At 32.7% G+C, this 18,656-nt stretch overlaps 1 protein-coding gene across 6 annotated transcripts in view; it reads left to right on the plus strand.

The window, feature by feature from the left end:
* The first annotated feature begins 253 nt into the window (after nt 1-253).
* Nucleotides 254-18,656, plus strand: part of LOC145328689 (uncharacterized) — a 33,783-nt gene continuing 15,380 nt past the window's right edge. For 3 of the 6 annotated variants that reach the window (XM_080172477.1, XM_080172478.1, XM_080172480.1), the window contains exons 1-17: nt 254-553; nt 742-834; nt 3,823-3,888; nt 5,745-5,803; nt 6,448-6,473; nt 6,932-6,978; nt 7,344-7,381; nt 8,184-8,257; nt 12,266-12,342; nt 14,395-14,582; nt 14,853-14,935; nt 15,156-15,241; nt 15,849-15,909; nt 16,276-16,349; nt 16,794-16,858; nt 17,610-17,672; nt 18,249-18,329. In XM_080172477.1, coding sequence (XP_080028603.1) covers nt 788-834; nt 3,823-3,888; nt 5,745-5,803; nt 6,448-6,473; nt 6,932-6,978; nt 7,344-7,381; nt 8,184-8,257; nt 12,266-12,342; nt 14,395-14,582; nt 14,853-14,935; nt 15,156-15,241; nt 15,849-15,909; nt 16,276-16,349; nt 16,794-16,858; nt 17,610-17,672; nt 18,249-18,329 — 1,135 coding nt within the window. In that variant the 5' untranslated portion in view covers nt 254-553; nt 742-787. Of the gene's footprint in view, nt 554-741; nt 835-3,822; nt 3,889-5,744; nt 5,804-6,446; nt 6,474-6,931; nt 6,979-7,343; nt 7,382-8,183; nt 8,258-12,265; nt 12,343-14,394; nt 14,583-14,852; nt 14,936-15,155; nt 15,242-15,848; nt 15,910-16,275; nt 16,350-16,793; nt 16,859-17,609; nt 17,673-18,248; nt 18,330-18,656 lie in introns of all 6 variants that reach the window. The other 3 variants (XM_080172475.1, XM_080172476.1, XM_080172481.1) reach the window with 3 other exon arrangements.

An 18,656-nucleotide genomic window follows, 5' to 3' on the forward strand; every position in this document is an offset into this window, starting at 1 on the left:
ACGGATTCTTAGCACAACCTACTCTTTCCTTTTTAAAAACTTCTTATTTACATTTTAGAACTCTGTAAGTTACAACAAAATTATTTGTTTTGTACAGAAATATTTTTAGATAGTAAAGCTGCTCTATAATTAACTTTGTCTGTCCGACCATCCGTTAGTCAGTCCGTAAAGTTATAGGGAAAATGTAAATTTCTTGGCTACTATTCCAGATAGATGGCTGATTTTTGTTTACATATACATATATACATAATACATATATCAACCATCTGAAAGTTTTCCTCAATTTCTAGAAAAAAATATTTATCCCTGAATATCTGCTATTTATTTCACTGTTTGTCCATACTCAATTTGTGTGATTTGTTACTTATGGATGTTGTCATCCTTGTTTCATATGTATATGTATGTTGTATTAGTAGATAGAAAGATAGAATATTAGATTACAACAGTCTCTCTACTTTCAGACACAAAGTATATATATTTATATATATCAGTATAAAATGTTCGGGCGACGGAACAAGAGCTCTAGTGCGTGAAAAATACACGTGAAAAAATCAGGGAGGGATGAGACATTGGACTCTAATTATACATATCTCCAATGTTTTATATAAATGTTCTTCCATTCGTTGGATTTCAAACTTTGAGTAATTTTAATTTGTTGGTTAAAAATCCTTACAGAAGGGATAATTTTCCTTATAATAATGACGGAAATATATCAATTTATCGTCCATTGTCTTATCCCTTAGGATCCCTGGGAAAAAATGTAGAGGCATCGAGTAAGGCTTAAAATATGGAATTTGATATGCGTTACCTGCTTCTTATTGCTGCATATTTTAGGTAATTGTATCCTTTTATAAAAGTACCAAGATATCTGTCTGTAGCTCAAGATCTTGCTAACCGCTTGACAGATTAGGTTTTCCTTTACAGTGAAGCTTCTTTTAGGTCTAGATATGGTTTATAACTTTTTGGGAGGGGTACCTCGAAACTTCAAAAAGAAAATGCCCCTTAAAAATTATATACCCCCCGCCCCCCCCCCCCCCCTTGAAAATTCCTTATAAAAAGAATGTAGGTATTTTTTCTTGAATCAGCTTTTTTAAACATTTGTAATGCAATCTAGTAGTTGCATCCCTTAAATTTTGTTGTTGAAGTGAAAATGTGAAAGCACTTAGTTTGAAAAAGTAGGCGTTTTTCCCAAAATATAACACTTCGTTGATCATGAATTTTATTCAGCTTCAGATACCACCCTTTTATATACATTTATTTTGTATTGTTTTAATCTTTGCTTTTCATCATTCATTTTTTTTATTAATGTAACAAGATCTGTGTCTCCTGAAGGATCACAAGCACCGATGAACCGGTACGGTTCTCCTTTACATTTGATTGTAGCTTCTCATAGGTCATGGGAAGGTTTATAATTTTTGGGAAGGGCACCTCCCCCTCCCCCCCCCCCCCTAAAGGAATCGTCACTATGGGCGTAGCTACTAGTTATAAATAATATAGAATGACAAAATGCATAAAAGCATAGCCTTACAAATCAGACAGTAAGAGAAACGGTCATTAACAAAAATATTATTATATACACTATTTAGACTAAAATTTTAAGTAAAAACTCACAGATATATATCCTATTCATAGAGTAGCTGCACTTTTAATTATGTTTTTAACTTAACATTTTAGTTTGAGTGCTGTTGAAACTTTGAAAGGGCTTCTTTGTTTACTTTTAATATTCCCCTTCCTTCAACATATTTTTTTCGAAGGGAATGTAAGCTCATGTGAATTGTATGTTAAAACAGCAGAAATTATTCAGAAAACGTAGGCTTCCTAAAAAGGGCACAACTCATATAAAGTAATAAGGTGACTGTCTGTCTGTAGTGAAGAATCTCACTCTCCCTGAACTGAGATGGTTCTCCTTTACAGTGCTAGGTCCACGGGGGAAGGTTTAAACTTTGTTTTGGGGGCGATACCTCAACCCTCTCTAGAGAAATCGCCTTTCATTACTCATTTCAAACAATATAAATTAGTGTGTTTCAGAGATTTTTGTTCATTTTGACTTTTCGATTTACCTGCTACTTACCTAGTGTTTTGATAATATATTTTTGCGGCATTTTAGTAAACCTATGAAATGTCAAATTTAATGTACAATATTTCAAAGATTTAGTAGCCACTTCAAGATTAGGGATTAAACATGCTTGGAGTTGAAATGCTTAAAGTTTTAAAATGTAAAAATACACAAAAACAAGAATGTCAACTTACATACGTGAAAGCGTTGCTCATCAATTCAGACAGATTAATGAGCATTGACGTATAGTAAGTATTAGTAACAACGCATACAATATTCTACAAAATCTAGAAGTTTACACAAAAGTCTTTCTCAAAATTACTTGAATCCTATTTGCCCAATACGGACATATTTACATTTGTTGAATTGTATTTAGAGATGCTTCTCACAGGAATCAGTTTTAATCAGAAATCAGGATAATTCAAAACCGCCTTATTTAAAATGAAGAGCTATCCGTTACGGACGGACCGTTTTTTGATAATAGAAAAGTTTCGGTACTGAAAATTTAGAAATTCTACATACATGTCAACTTTCTTTTACTTGACATTTTGATATTTTTTTACTCCATAAAAATTATCAATTTAACATAATTCAATGACATATATCATTAACCAGGGAGAACAAGGCCATAGGACTGTAAATTAAACTTGTATCCAAAGTTTGGGATCCACATTATCTTATTAGTTGACACAAAACTTTGGGTACTTTTAATACGATTAGGTAGTTGTTTCCAAACTTTTCAATGGGAGATTTTAATCTACAGAAGGGATAAATTAGTGGAGTATATTATTTTATCATTCATTGTCTTATCTCATAGGATCCCTGCATATGTCAAATCTTGATAATAGTAACCTTGAGTAAGTTTTAACATTTTAACGGATAGCTCTGATCGTTAATTTAGGCATGTTGGAATTGTTCCATCGATATCTAAATAATATTTTGTTTCTTTCTTTGATACTAGCGGTTGCTCCTGTAGCATCTAGCAGCATTATATTCGAAGGGATATGGAAAGGGAGAAAAGTAGACCAAAACTATACCCATACCCAAACTTATTTATAAAAATAGAACAGAATAAAAAAAATCTTTGGACCTACAAGAAGCTTCATTGTAAAGGAGAACCATATCGGTTCAGCGGTTAGCGAGATCTTTCGCTACAGTTTAAAAAAGCTTGCAACTTGATATAATTGGATTAAAAGAACAGTCACTTTGTTTGTTAATAATCGTTTGTCCGTCTCATTTATTTAGAAAGCTTAGTTATCGTTATATCCTTATTTCTTCAAAAATGAAATCACAGTAGGAAACAGCTGCATATAGAATCTGTTTCTAAATTGTTGTAGCCAAACTAACGGACAATATGACTCACATAATTGATGCTTAGTTGTTAAGGGAATCTTCACTTGAATTTTAAATTTTCTTAAATTATTAACATCAGAAAAAAATCATGCATAGGAAATAAAAAGCAGCTATTATACCTAGAGAAAAAAGTTTAAACAAATAGCTTTTTATAATGATTTTTCCAGTATAGCTTTGAAATCGATTAATATCTGCTGGATAAGAACCATTTTCTACGAATATAAAAATATATAAAAATCATGATATTAAAATCATTTTTTTAATCCGTCCCTGCGGCATCTTGTGGCTAACAGAACTGGCTTTAATCTTATAATTGTAGGTACATTTTTATATCCACGGAAATCTGTTTAAAATACGATCCGATGAATAACTATATTGTTAATGTTTCATATATTATAATATTATTATTTCAGCTTGTTGTTTCCTGCAGAATGTTACAAGAAATGTTGCCCAGATGATGAAGAATTAAGTGATGACAGGTATACAAATAATAGGAATGTATATAACTACAAGCAGTAAAAGGGAGGGAGTGGACACTGGTTCCTAAAGTTTAATGATGACGTTTACTTTTTTGTTGGCTCAACAATTTTAGAGACTTTCATGTAATTTTGAACGGTTGGTTTTTTAGTTGAGTGTCCAAAAGTTTCAGGCGCCAATGATAATCTGCAGCAATTTTGTGTATCATTATTGGAGATGTCCAATGTACATCAATTCATCTGCCATTGTCTTATCTCTTGAGATCTCACCACGTTATGTTAGTTATTAGATAAATTAAATGAATGTAGTTTTAAATATTTTGAAAATACAATGACAGACCAAAATAAAGATTTCAGAAAGGAATATTACAAGAAAAACTATTTTGTCTCTGATTATTTCGGTGTACCCTTACTTCTACAAATTGTGTTACAATACTAAATAATGAGAACGACAAATGTCAGCAAAAATACAATTTCTCCTTTGCTTGGCCCTCATTATTAGCGTTGCTACTATCTAAGTGTTTCTTTATGTATATCTTTCTATTTCTTTCTCTTTATCTCTTAATATAATACAGTATGTTTAACTAATACCTCATCTAAAAGTGTTTTACAGATTTCTTACATGTTTGCATCTTTATTCTATACAGCCAACCATTCTTTACTTTTTCCTATACCTAGAGTTTTTTGTTGCTGTTTTTCTTCGAATTGTCTTGCTGAGCGAGCACAACTGGGTGGGTGGGGCTTTGTTGCTGACTTTTTACATAAATTGAAAATAATAGAGGGGTGAAATAGTTTTTTGTTTGTTGATTCCTTAGGTTAGGTTAATATCAGTAGTATGTAGTCCCGCAGGGTAAGGCAGAGTAAAATTCAATACTCCTATTTATATCAATTTATTTTAAAAATATGGATGGGGGGGATTTCGGTGCTCGACTAGCACTTTGTTAGAAAACACCTTTTTATTTAAATTACTAAAAAAAGTTGTAAGTTAATGGCGTTATGAAATAATTCAACGAATTTAGTTTACTTGCATTTTTACACTTACCATTACTCTGCATATTATTATGCTTAAGCACAACACAAGTCACGTGACTGCGTCTTAGCATTAAGTAAATAAATATTTTTATTATAACAAGAACGGACACTTTAAAGCGTCCAAAATGCAGTTAAGAAGCAAACTAACTGCAAATGTTATTTTTGATTTCTTGCATATTTTACATTTTATTACAATTCAGCTGCATTTAGTAATTTAGTAATGTCTAATTGTTTGTTATTTATTGTAAAACAAAATTAAATATGTTGGTATATTTGTAACTTAAAATCGTTTCTCTGAAATGCACTTCAAGCAACTATCCCTTTAGTTTTTAGATTTTGTTAAAAAGTGATTGTGGTTATATTTTTACTTTTATGACTTCCTCTGTTATTAGGGACAAGGGATTATTGTTTTGAAAAATAATTTGTAAATCAAAGAAACCGAAGATTTAAAATATCACCCAAGCAATATTTGTGCAATTCAAAAGATTAAAAAATTAATCTCTTATTTCATTTATTAAGTTTGTTGGAAATTATACATTGTATGTGTGTATAAGGAAGAAATTTATACCTACTGCTTCCCTTAGTTTTCTAAAATGCATTTTCTCATTCCTTAGTTCAAATACATAGAAAACTGTTGTTAAAACTTGATTTGGTTGTACAAACTAGTTGTGTTTGAAGTTTTTCTTCATTAATTTCGACATTAAATTTTCATATTTAGGGGTTTAAATATTTCGTCCATTTTCATATCACTATTTTCTCCCTTTTCTAACCTCTAACTTATTTTTTCTATACCTGTCTCTATTAATGAAATATAATTTTATTTTCAGAATATCCTGTGAAAGAAAAAAATCCGAGAATACTGTTCAATCTTTGGCGGACTCTTTAGGAAATTTGCATTTTTTTTATTGGTCCTTACATGAAAGTAACAGGATGTCTATCCATCAATCTCTCTGTGTGTACCGAAGGGTTTGTAAAACCGCTTGTCCGATATGGTTCTCCTTTATATTGAAGCTCTTTATTGGTCCAGGGAAGGTTTTTCACAACTGTTTGGAGGGTAACTACACTCTCCAAAGAAAAATCGCCACTAGATAAAGTAACCACTGTCATAAAAATATTCTCATACTTTTTCTTTTTAAGTGAAGTATCAACTCAACTCTAACCATCCCTTTAAGAACCTCCGAGAGGCCTCTAAGGGCAGTAATTAATAAAATATTAATTTTGATGATAGGTATTATAATGTGATATATTTGATGAGTTATTATTTGATTAAGGATTTCTTGAAATACTATATATAAACAAACAATATATTACTAATCATATTTATTGTCATATAAATTCTTTGAAATGTTCTTATGTCCTGGAAAAGTATCCTGTATTTAAGCAGCTTTGCAAAAATTTACATACAATTCTTTTAAAACATTCTGCTTAAACTCTACAACTGTAAATGTTAGTTTGTCCTATCGTCTGATTTTGTTGTTTGGGTGTTGTCATCCTTGTAATATTTATATTTTCTAAAATGCAAACTTTTATTAGGTTTTGAAATTGAAGGAACACAGGTAGGAGTTTTTAATTTGTTGGCTTTTTAGTATGGAGACTAATGGATAATTCAGAAGGACTGTACAATGCAATGTGTTAAAAATAGTAAGAGAGAAATTTAGGATAAATTTTAACTTATTTATATGAAATAATAATGATAAACTCTTTATTTTAACTTCTACGACCAGACTACTTATCAGAGGTCCATGGGTTATTTCTTGGTTGAATAAGTGTATTCCCCATATTTTTTATGTTTCTCTGGACCTTAGGAGATAGCACATAAAATACTCAAATTTATTAGTGTCAGAATTTTATAAACTATATCAATCACAAGACTTATATTTGAAAATAAAATACCTAGTATAAAACTATCTAGAAAACTTTATGATACTTACCTTAAACGAAGAATTCAATCGGTTGAGCTGATAGCGAGATCTTAATAGACAAACCTAACCTTAATCTATTAATCTACTTTCAGGATGGCATCGGAAAACCATCATGTTCAAAACTGGAATCTTTAAAAATCAGGAAAAAATATTGATTCAAATTAACATAAAATGTTCTATTTATTTGATTTTTCAATTACCTTTATGTTAAAATAACAACTTCAGAAGTAAGGCTACTCTTTGACTTCACTATCTTGCTATTCAGAATTATCAATGGATAGATTAACTATAGGTGAAGTTTAGTCAACGCTATATATTATTTACCACCAAATCAAGATTTAATAAAATTTCCCAAAGTTTTTAATACAACAAATAACGAATCTTGAATATAAAACTTTGGATAACATTATATTTTTTAGTCCAATATCCCCTTTTTTCCAATTAGTTTGTATTACTATTGGACCTCTTCTTTCTTGTTAGGTATATATTAATATTTTGTAATAACAGTGATCTGTTCAGAGTATCTAATAATGGAGGGAAAGGTAAACAATAACATACAAGGTTTTTCCATTTTATAATTAGACACGGTTCTTATCACCAGGTTTATGTCCGTATAGTGGATCATGTCAGTTATGCGATGGAAGATATTTTTGTTACTTTTAAAGCTACCTTTGACCGCAAAGCTCAAGTCACAATAAAGCTCTAAATATCCAGGTTTACGCGTTTATTCTATCATTGTGCTATCTGTGCTTGGGCTATTTTATACTATTTCATGCAAGGTGGTGCTGTTTTTAATAATATGTAAGGTATGGCCGTGCAATTAACACTATAAGTCATTTTTAATTTTAGAGTAAAGAGCCCTCCTTTCTATTTTTTACATTAACCTGCATATTTATTTAGCTTAGTTTTCTATCTTTTTACATAAAAATGATAATTAAATGTATAATATAAATGCATATTCCAGATAACTATCTCCTCCTTATGTTAAGGACCCTTTATCTAGCAGACGTAAGGTTGTGGCAATTATCTTTTGGTTTATTGTCATTTTTATTTAATTAAGTCACTTTCATTTTTTCAAAACAATTCAGTTCATATTTTGCTTGTTGTTCTTTTGTGAGGACCTAACAATGTTATGATTCCAAATCTTAAAATTTTAGTTTACCATCTATCAGCTGATTTTCAAAAAACCCAATACAAAATCGGGACAGGGTCTTTGCCTTGTAGGGAAAGTTACACATAGCTCATGCCTCTTATATTTTTTAACTTTAATGATATGTCATTTCTTTTATTCCTGCTTGGTTTTTTTTAGGAATACAAATCTTATTTTCATCCTTGTTTGTTTAGAAGTTCTGTTTACACCCAAGTACAAAGACCCTGTATCAGGGGACAACTTCTGTATTGATACAATGAAAGATCAGGTATGTACCTCGTTATTTTTAGCACAGCTTCTAAATAATCTTAGCTTAACGGTCAATATTCGCTAGTTCTCATCTTCTGTAATTACAAAAGAATTTTCATCTATCAAACCCTCACCCCCTTATTTCCAATATTTTTCAATTAATTTCTAGCCCTTTTGTTTAACACGATCTCTCTGGCCCCTAACCATCAATATTTGAAAAGTTATGGTCCACTTTCGATTGAAGAGAATTATAATTTTTTTTTCAAAATTAAATATTTTATATTTCTTCTTTGAATCAAAGTTGTACAAAATAAATATTTAATTGAAATTGTCATGATTTTTGACAAAAGCAGTTTCCTCTGTTTGCCAGTGAAGCCCATCTCCCCATCCGCCCTGTCACATTTATAAAGAAAAGTGAATATATATGGTCAATGTCAATAAGCTTTAACTTACTCGGTCTATCTGTCTGTCTGTAATGCCCTAGGGTCATAAATTCTCAATTTTTCAACTGTGTGATTTTCTCAGTTGTTATTAAAGATAGATGGATGAAAGGGGGACGTAACTGAAGCTTTTTTTGAGGCAGGGGGGGGGGGGGTTTTCTCAGGAACCACTTGATGAACCGTGTAAATATTTTGGACTTATGCTTTTAGGGGTATGAACATCTTATGGTTTCGAAGTCAACCACCTACCCCCACCCCCTAGCCCCCCGGGGCTCAAAACCCCCCTTAAAATGAGCCTAACCTTAATTTTCTCAGAAACCATTTGACTAATAGGGATGATTTCTTAAACTTAAGTATTTATGCTTATAAACGAGCTTCTAGTTTAGAAGTCACCCCATTGCCGCCAACCCCTAGCCCTCCGGGGCTCTAAAAAAACCCTAAAAACGAACCTAAACTTAATTTTCTCAGAAACCATTCGACCAATAGAAATGATTTATTAAACTTAAGCTTTTATGGTTATAAACTAACTTTTGGTTAAGAAGTAACCCCTTTGCCGCCAACCCCTAGCCCTCCGGGGATAAAAAAAACCTAAAAATGGACCTAACCTTAATTTTCTCAGAAACCATTTGACCAAAAGAGATGATTTCTTAAACTTAAGCTTTTATGGTTATAAACTAACTTCTAGTTTAGAAGTCACCCTTCTGCCGCCAACCCCTAGCCTTCTGGGGCTCAAAGAACCCAAAAAATGAACCTAACCTTAGTTTTCTCAGAAACCATTTGATCAATAGAGATGATTTCTTTAAACTTAAGCTTTTATTCTTATAAGCTAACTTATAGTTTAGAAGTCATCCCGTTGCCGCCAACCCCTAGCCCTCCGGGGCTCCAAAAAAACCTCCAGGGCTCAAAAAACCTCTAGAAATGAACCTAACCTTAACTTTCTCAGAAACCATTTGATCAATACAGCAGATTTCTAGGACTTAAGTTTTATGTTTTAGAAGTCACCCCCCTGCCCTGATTTCCTAGCCCCCCGGGGCTCAAAAACCCTCTAAACGGACATACAGACCGATCCTAATTATAGAAAAGCTTCGCTTTTTAAAATATTTAATAAACAAGGATGACAACGTCCATAGAAGAGAAGCTTTTAAATGATAAGGAAGGATAAAAAAAATGACATTAATTTAAAAATCAGCAAGTTTTAAATGGACATTTGGACTTTCTGTTAATGATCATAGACTAGCTATGCTTTTTAAATTGTACCTAAATGCAATAGAAATTATCATGCAAAGTTTAAAATCAATAGGACAATTACAATATGTCAAAATTAACGAAAAAAGCTAACCCTCGCAGACCAAACTTAATGAAAGAAAAGCTTTGCTTTAAAAAAAATTTAATGAACAAAGTATCGAGTCCCAAAAATTTATTGACATCCTTCTTCTCCTAAAATGTTAAAATAAATCTTATCTATTAATCAATTCATTAACAAAAAGTAAATTTTTTCCCATAACAGCTAAAGTCCAAAATATCTGCACATTTTATGATATATAACCATATATCTGCCAAACAAAAAAGTAGTTTGTACACATAAAAGCTTTAGTCCAAAATATCTGAACTTTTAATAATGTGGTTACTGGTAACTTCTAAACTAAAAGTTAGTTTATAAGCATAAAAGCTTAAGTTTGAAAATCATCCTTATTGATCAAGCGGTTTCTGAGAAAATTAAGGTTAGGTTAATTTTTAGGGGCTTTTTTGAGCCCCTGAGGGCTAGGGTTTGGCGGCAGGGGGGTGACTTCTAAACTTAAATTTAGTTTATTACCTTTATAGCTTAAGTTTAAGCAATCATCTCTATTGACTAAATGGTTTCTGAGAAAATTAAGGTTAGGTTCATTTTAGGATTTTTTGAGCCCTGGAGGGCTAGAGGTTGGCAGCAGGGGGGTGACTAAAAGTTAGTTTATAACCTTAAAAGCTTAAGTTTAAGAAATCATACTAATTGATCAAATTTTTTCTGAGAAAATTAAGGTTAGGTTCATTTTTAGGGTTTTTTGATCCCCAGAGGGCTAGGGGTTGGCGGCAAGGGGGTGAATTCTAAACACTAAAAGTTAGTTTATTAGCAATTTTATTATAGCTTAAGTTTAAAAAATCATCCCTATTGGTCAAATGGTTTCTGAGAAAATTAAGGTTAGGTTCTTTTTAGGGTTTTTTGAGCCCCAGAGGGCTAGGGGTTGGCAGCAGGGGGGTGACTTCTAAATTAAAAGTTAGTTTAAAATTATGTTTAAGAAATCATCCCTATTGGTCAAATAGTTTCTGAGAAAATTAGGGTTAGGTTTATTTTAGGGTTTTTGAGCCCCATAGGGCTAGGAGTTGGCGGCAGGGGGGTGATTTCTTAATTAAAAGTAAGTTTATAAGCATAAAAGCTTATGTTTAAGAAATCATCTCTATTGATCAAATGGTTACTGAGAAAATTAAGGTTAGGTTCATTTTTAGGGTTTTTTGAGCCCCGGAGGGCTAGGGGTTGGCGGCAAGGGGGTGACTTCTAAACCAAGAGTTAGTTTATAACCATAAAAGCTTAAGTTTAAGAAATCATACCTATTGGTCAAATGGTTTCTGAGAAAATTACGGTTAGGTTCATTTTTAGAGGGGTTTTGAGCCCCGATGGGCTAGGGGGTGGGGGTAGGTGGTTGACTTCGAAACCATAAGATGTTCATACCCATAAAAGCTTAAGTCCAAAATATTTACACGGTTCATCAAGTGGTTCCTGAGAAACCCCCCCCCCCCTTGCCTCAAAAAAGCTTCAGTTACGTCCCCCTTATTGGAAAGATTGTTAGAAATAGAATATGTGCTTTTTGGATCTAATTTTAACTGTATTCGACTGAATTTAATACTCTCTAAAACACTTTCCCGTGTGTCTATCATGATTTTATTTGTGCTTCGCTTATAAGAATGTTGTCATCCTTGTTTATTTAGATATAAGCTATAACCTGTCACCTCGCAAATCAAGTTTGAAGTCAGTTGGGACATTTTACCACAGGAATCGTTTTTATATTTCCAAAAGCTAGAGTTCATAGGGTCAAGCGGGGCATAGACCGGTAATTTTTTACCCACCTTCAGAAAATGACATTTTCTTCCATGTTCTAATCGACTGACAGAATAAAACATAAAATCAAATTTGTTCCTTATAGAAGGAATAGTCCGATCCTTGTGAAAAATTTTGTGGATAATCCCTATAACCGTTTTTCATCGATTTTTTTAAGGTTGTAAAGACGTTACCGGATTAGCCCCACCGTGGGGTAAAGGTCGGTAATTTCTTTGAGTCCAATGATGACAAACTTCTAAAAGTCCTAGGATAATGTCCTTTTAGGACCTGATAGTCTGTTCCGTAAGCTTTCTAATGGTCTTGGTTTCGTTTGAAAATATTAATATTTACCTCATTTTTTTTCTTCAAAAAACCGAAAAAATTACCGGTTTAGCCCCGCCTCACCCTAGCGGTTCTAGTATTTTTCTACTATTGACACAAGCCGAGCAATTTGAACTTTAAAAAGTTTCGCATTTTTTTCTCAGCTTTTAGAATGTTGTCATCCTTGTTTATTTAGATATATGCTGTAACCTGCAACCAATGTGAAGGAAAGATTTGTATCCATCTATGCTGTCCATTTGGCCAACAACTCAAAGGAATATAAATCAATCATTCAAGTTAAGAGACATAAATCGGGTGGAAGGGGACATTGGTATAGAAAGAGAGGGGACAATGGTCTGTTTATTACTAGGATTGGGCCGGATATTTTTTTGGCCGGATACCGGATACCGGATATCCGGCTGATTTCAAATGCCGGATATCCGGCCGGATAACCGGCCAAATTACTAAATATTAAAGTATCAAAAAAGGATATAGTCCCTTTCGTGGCAACGTACCTTAAGGGGCGATTCGTTGTATTTTTAAAATTGCTTTTAATAGGTTATTTTAGGTTAGGTTAGGTTATATTTGGTTAGGTAGTTGCCCTGCAGGGTTAGGCAATTGGCCCCGCAAGGTTAGAGTTTCCATGAGAGGCTAGAAATAGGAGGAAAGCTACTGTGAAAATACGAATAATCGCTCCTTAAGGGGCGTTGCCACGAAAGGGACTATACCAGAAAAAAAATTCTTTATAAACTGGTGTTTTATATTATACTGCAGCTGCGTCCCTAGTATCTAGGGATATTTGAAGGGACATGAAAGTGCAAAATAATTTAAAATTTTACAACGACTTTTTTTATAAAAATTAAACAGCCTAAAGGAGAACCATATCGGTTCAGAGGTTAGCGAGATCCTTCGCTACAGACAAAAAAAGCTTACTACTTTATATAATAGGATAAAATTAAGGTTAAAACTTAAAAATTAAGTAACTATTAAATGATCTTTTTTCTTAGCAAATAAATCTAATTAACTATTACTAACCTCAATCTGTAATATCAACCCCTAACGGTTGGAGGATGGGCGGGGAGGTGGCGTTGAATGCCTGCCCCCCCCCCTCCTCTGTTTTTTTCTATCCCATTTTCTGTGTATAAAAAGTAGATGGCTATAACTGAGGGACTTTCGAAATATGGGTATGACACATAACTGAGATTTGAAATTTTTTTAATACCTCCATCCTGGCGGGCACAGGATGCCAGCAAATCTGGTAAGGTCATTCAGGTAAAATGTAAAAATATTTTTTTACTTAAACAAAGCATTTTATGTTATCTAATAATAAAATATCCTATAGTCGTACATCCTCATATTTAATATAGGTGTTCAAGTCGATTTCAGGTTCCAGGTATAATCATGCAAGTCCTTAACCTCCAGGTCTCCAGAAATCTTTAAACGGTTCCTGTGACCGCAAATTTTTACTTGAAGATTTCAAATTTTAAACTTTAAGCTTTTTTATATCTTTATGACATATTACAATTTCATAAAATCCGTTGCCGTTTACCTGCCAACCGTCGGTTTGCGGCTGGCAGCTGCCGAGTACTGCTGCCACCGCCAAAATTTATGTTTTGAGATTTCTAATATAAAATTTACATAAAGATAAACATATTCAGAAAAAATTGTTCTTCTAGCTTTAATAATAAGAAAATTAATGCCATTTAAGATTTAAAAAAAAAACAGATATTTTTGTTGTAAAATATAAAAGATTTTATTGCCGGATATCCGGCCGGATAGTTTCAATATCCGGTATCCGGCCGGATATTGAAAATGGCCGGATATCCGCCACCCTATTTATTACACTAGTCCCCAAAGTTTTCTTAACTGTTTGCCTAACAACTTTGGGGACCTTAGTGAATTTTGATTGTTAGGTTAAGTTAGTTGAGTGTTCAAACGATTCAACCACCCATTTTAATCTACAGAAGGGGAAATTTTGTGTATCATCATTGTATATAAATTTATAGGCCATTGTATTATCCCTGGGACATTGGGCATAAAATTCTACTGTTTTAAGATTAGATCTTGATTGGTTGGTCCAACTAGCAATGTCCAAACTATTTAAACAATGGTGTTTATTATTTGTTTCTTCTAACGTGGGCGACAAAATGAAAAATGGAAAGAAAAATATTTTTTTTTATATTGATTTTATTATAATTAAGTAACTGTGTGTCTATTTATTTATAGTTACACCGAAATTTCTTGCTAACCGCTGAACCGATATAGCTCCCCTTTAAAATAACAAGAAACATTTATTTTTACAATGATTGAAAATTTATTACATCCAGTGTTTGACTTTGATTATGACGGGGATTTTGGAGCCATAGATGATATCGGTCTCTTGTCTGGCTCAGGAGATGAATTATACGATACAGCAGACCTAGGTAATGACTCATACGATACAGCAGACCTAGGTAATGACTCATACGATGCAGCAGACCTAGGTAATGACTCATACGATACAGCAGACCTAGGTAACAGTAAAATCCTTTTCTTGAAATATATCTATTATCTAACCCCTTTGAAAATAGTTCGGGTATAGTCCCTTTTGTGGCAACGCATCTTAAGGGGCGATTCGTCGTATTTTCTGAAAAAATTTATATATATTGAGGAAGGTAGTTATTTCGCTATTTCTAATCCATTCGGGGTCTAAACATGCAGTGCCTTAACCCTACAGGGCTACCCAGTAAATAACCTGAAATAATGACCAAACGAACGAATTCAACTAATCTTGTTTGAATTAGGTTTTGGTCTACCAGATGATCTGAGTCCATGTGAGCCAAGTGATCTACAGTTCAATTATAAGTTAGATTTCCTAACTCAAGAGGTTTGTTACAGATATCTTTCATATAATCAAGATAGCGACTATGGGTTGACAATATGAACAGAACATTGTCTGTTATGTTATCTATTTAATTTATAAGTTTAAAATTGTTAATTGATTTTAGCAAAAAATCTTTACTCACTCATAAAAATGGATTTTGCCATGAATTGTAACTCTAATAAAATCTGGTAGTGAAAAGTCCACTTATTATTTACATATTTAGAACCAACCAGTTTCGTGGAATCTTGGGGCAGAATATATGGTCATTGGTCCTCAACATACAGATGAAGTTGAAGGCAACGTGTTTCAGTAAGATTTATAATAATCCTTGTACAAAAGTAACAGGTTGTCTGTTTGACTTTGCAATTCTGTACCGTAAGATCTCGCTAACCACTGGATCGACACGACATCATGGCTCTCCTTTACTGTGAATCTTCTTATAGGTCCCTGGAAGGTTTTTAAACATTTTGGTTTTGGTATCTCCACCATCCCAAGAGAAATGGCCCCTTCTATATATTTAAATCCATCTCCAAAGAATCTTTTTTCACTTTTCTTTTTAAAGACTAAAATTGAAAGTTAAGGGCTGACTTTAACCCCCCCCCCCCCCCCCTTACTCTTCTCTAGAGGCCTCTTGGGGCGATAGCCATCAGCTCTAAATTTTGTTGCATGATTAATTTCGACTAACTACCAATTAAATAGCCTGTTAATAATATATGATGCCTGTTTGTGATCCAAGACATTCATCCTTCTTTTAATATTGATTTTACAATATTGTAAAAACAGATTGAATAGAGTTAAGGCGCCCCGTAGATTGTTAGGTATAGGGGAAAACAATTAACCCTTCTTTATTTTATGAGGGCATAATTGGTAATTTGTGTGAAACCATATTCTGTTAATTTGCTTCCTTTCTTTCTAGGTGTCCAATTGATGAGATATCTAAAGGCAGACCACTCTGGTTAGAAACAGAACCACACGAGGTAGAAATTAATAGTTTTTACATGAAAGTTTAAATATTTATGAATTTTTAGTGATTTAAGACATTGACATTTTTTATTTATCCTTTAAGAATTTTCTTTAAAAAATAGTAATAGTTATTTATCACATCGTATTATAAACAGCTTTTTGTGGATGTAAAAATGTACAATTATAGGATTAAAACCAGCTTTTTTATCCTTTGGATGCCGTAGGAAAATTAGTTAAAAATTGTTAATTTATGATAGTTCTTGGTGATGAATTTTATCTGGAAAGTATTTTTCTGTTCCTATTTTCAGAAATTAAATTTTTTTTTGTAGACTTATCTCAATATTGTTCATCATATTTAACTTGCTTTATAATTTATTTAGAGTCGAAACTTATCCTTGCACACAGATGGTTATCTCCGGGGAGTTGTTGATCATAACCATCATGCAGATCCAAAGTAAGTGCTCTCAATTCTAGGGGCGCAGCTACTCTATTAGTGGTTGTGTCTATATCTAGCATGTATTTTTTCCACAATATTTTTACTAAGAATTAAGATTTTGTATAATTGACTAACTGAAACTTTGATCTTGCTTAAAGTCTGATACTTTTCAATTTTTTTCTCGGTGCTTTCCCTCAAAGTGCCCCTCTAGCACTGAATCCCCACACTCCCTTAATTTTAAAATGGGCCTATACTACTGTTCTCTAACGCTGGGGGGGGGGGGGGGGGGGCTACCCAGTACCAACTATAACTAATTTACTTTGATCTAAAGTAATAAACAAACAAACAAAAATCTATAAAATCCTCATTTTTGATTTTTTTTTAAAACAATGCAGGGAAATCACCTTTTCCTTTTCATATTTTCCAACTAAAGTTTTGCTTAATCTTTCTCTATAATTTCAGTGCCACAGATGATGTGAAATTTCTTGATGTCCAAGTTGATCATTTCTGTGTCGGCTTTAAAAAAGGTTTATAATACAAAAGGGTTCATTTTTTCGCGTATTTTCCGTAAAGTTGGGTGCAAGGTTCCAGTCAAATGCGCTTATTATGTCAAATTGTTCTTTATTATGCGTTTAATTATTAGTTTTTGATTATTTAGTTAAAATTAAGAACAGTTTTACCTTATAGGTGCATTAAATGGAAGCTTGCACTTAACGTTACGGAAAATTGCGAAAAAATTACCTTATTTTTCACCAAGGTGTTAGGTAAATGGTAGATTTCAGTTCTAGGATTTACGTCAATCTACAGCGGCGCGGCGGCTTAACTAAAGAGGAATGTCATAAATTCAGACAATCCTATAACATAAAGTAGTAATTTTTTGTTTGTTTGTCCTTTAATTTTTTTCATTTCAGGGAAGCTTTACATATATTCTGGGATAGTTTTATGTTATTTAATTTTTATATTAATCTCAATATCATGTCTAGTTAGGACTTTAAGACAAAGACAATGTAATTAAAGGTACGGTTGTCGGAAGGACGGGGGTACTAAACATCAGATTTTACCATTATACAGCTTCATATTTTTCTAGATAAAATATAAATTATATATAAAATTAGCAAAATAGTGAAGAATTAAAAGTGAAGGTTAACAAAATTTTCGTCAGGGTTATTTAATGAATGGGTCCCATAAGTTTTAGTATTTGCTTAATGTGTTAGTTTGCGGATTTTTTCGTTTAGTTGCTTAGCTTAGTAGATTTTATATTTTTTTTTACATTTTTAGGGAAGGAGGAAGAAACTCAAGTAAAAGTCAGTTACCAAAATTGCCATTTTGAAGTTCAAAACAGTAAGTTTAATTTTAATCTTGAAAATTACCTATGCTTTTGACACAATGACCAAATAATTTTTGCGTGAAATTTCCTAATTTTTTCGTTAAATATCCAGGGATCTTAAGGGTTAAGACAATGGACAATAAATTGATGTAAACCCTCATTGATGATCATCAAAATAACCTTTTCTGAATATTAGAATTATTGGTTTAAAAGTTTGAACCAACCAACATAGATTAAGAAAAGTACATAAAGGAGTTACCAACAAAAGAGAGAACTTGTTTGGCAGTAAAATTCATATTCCATTGTCCCCTACCTCCCTGACAAATGCCACATTCCCGTTCCTGAGATATTAGAGTAAAACACTAGAGGGGGAAGGGGTTAAATGAATGTTTCTCCCCATCCCAATGACCTTGTGCCGACTTAGTTGGGTCTTTGAAAATTAACCTATTGTGTCGGGAATATTAACCCAGCCAAGTAGCTGAAAATTATTTGCTAGCAGACGAAAAAGGTCATTAGAAAAGGGAGGGAGGTAGTTATCTGTATATACATCTATTCTATAGATCTGTTACTGATATATTAATTTGATTCAGATGCATGTGAGAATGCAAGGTGGACAGTGTTCAATATTGCATTCTTTGTTTCCATCATATTCCTTATTGGTGCCATCATAGGTTTTAATCATCTTGTTTAATAGTTAATTATCTCATCCTATAAAACAGCTTTCCGCGGATTTATGTAAAAAAAGTACAATTTTAAGATTTTGTTAGCTCTGAGATACCGAAGGCACTGGCTAACACAATTAGTTTTAATATTATGATTGAACATTTTTATATTTCTAGAAAACTGGATATGATAGGATACGTTACATGATTTATCAGTGTGGCTGAGAACCGGTTCTTATCCACCGTATATTAATCGGTTTCGAAGCCATACTGGAAATATTGATTATCGATAAAATAAGGTTTTTTCAAATTACCCTTCCTAAAGATTACATATAG

The sequence above is a fragment of the Acartia tonsa genome, chromosome 9 (genome assembly GCF_053477335.1).
Source record: "Acartia tonsa isolate MP-2025a chromosome 9, ASM5347733v1, whole genome shotgun sequence".
In the NCBI taxonomy this organism is placed as follows: Eukaryota; Metazoa; Arthropoda; class Copepoda; order Calanoida; family Acartiidae; genus Acartia; species Acartia tonsa.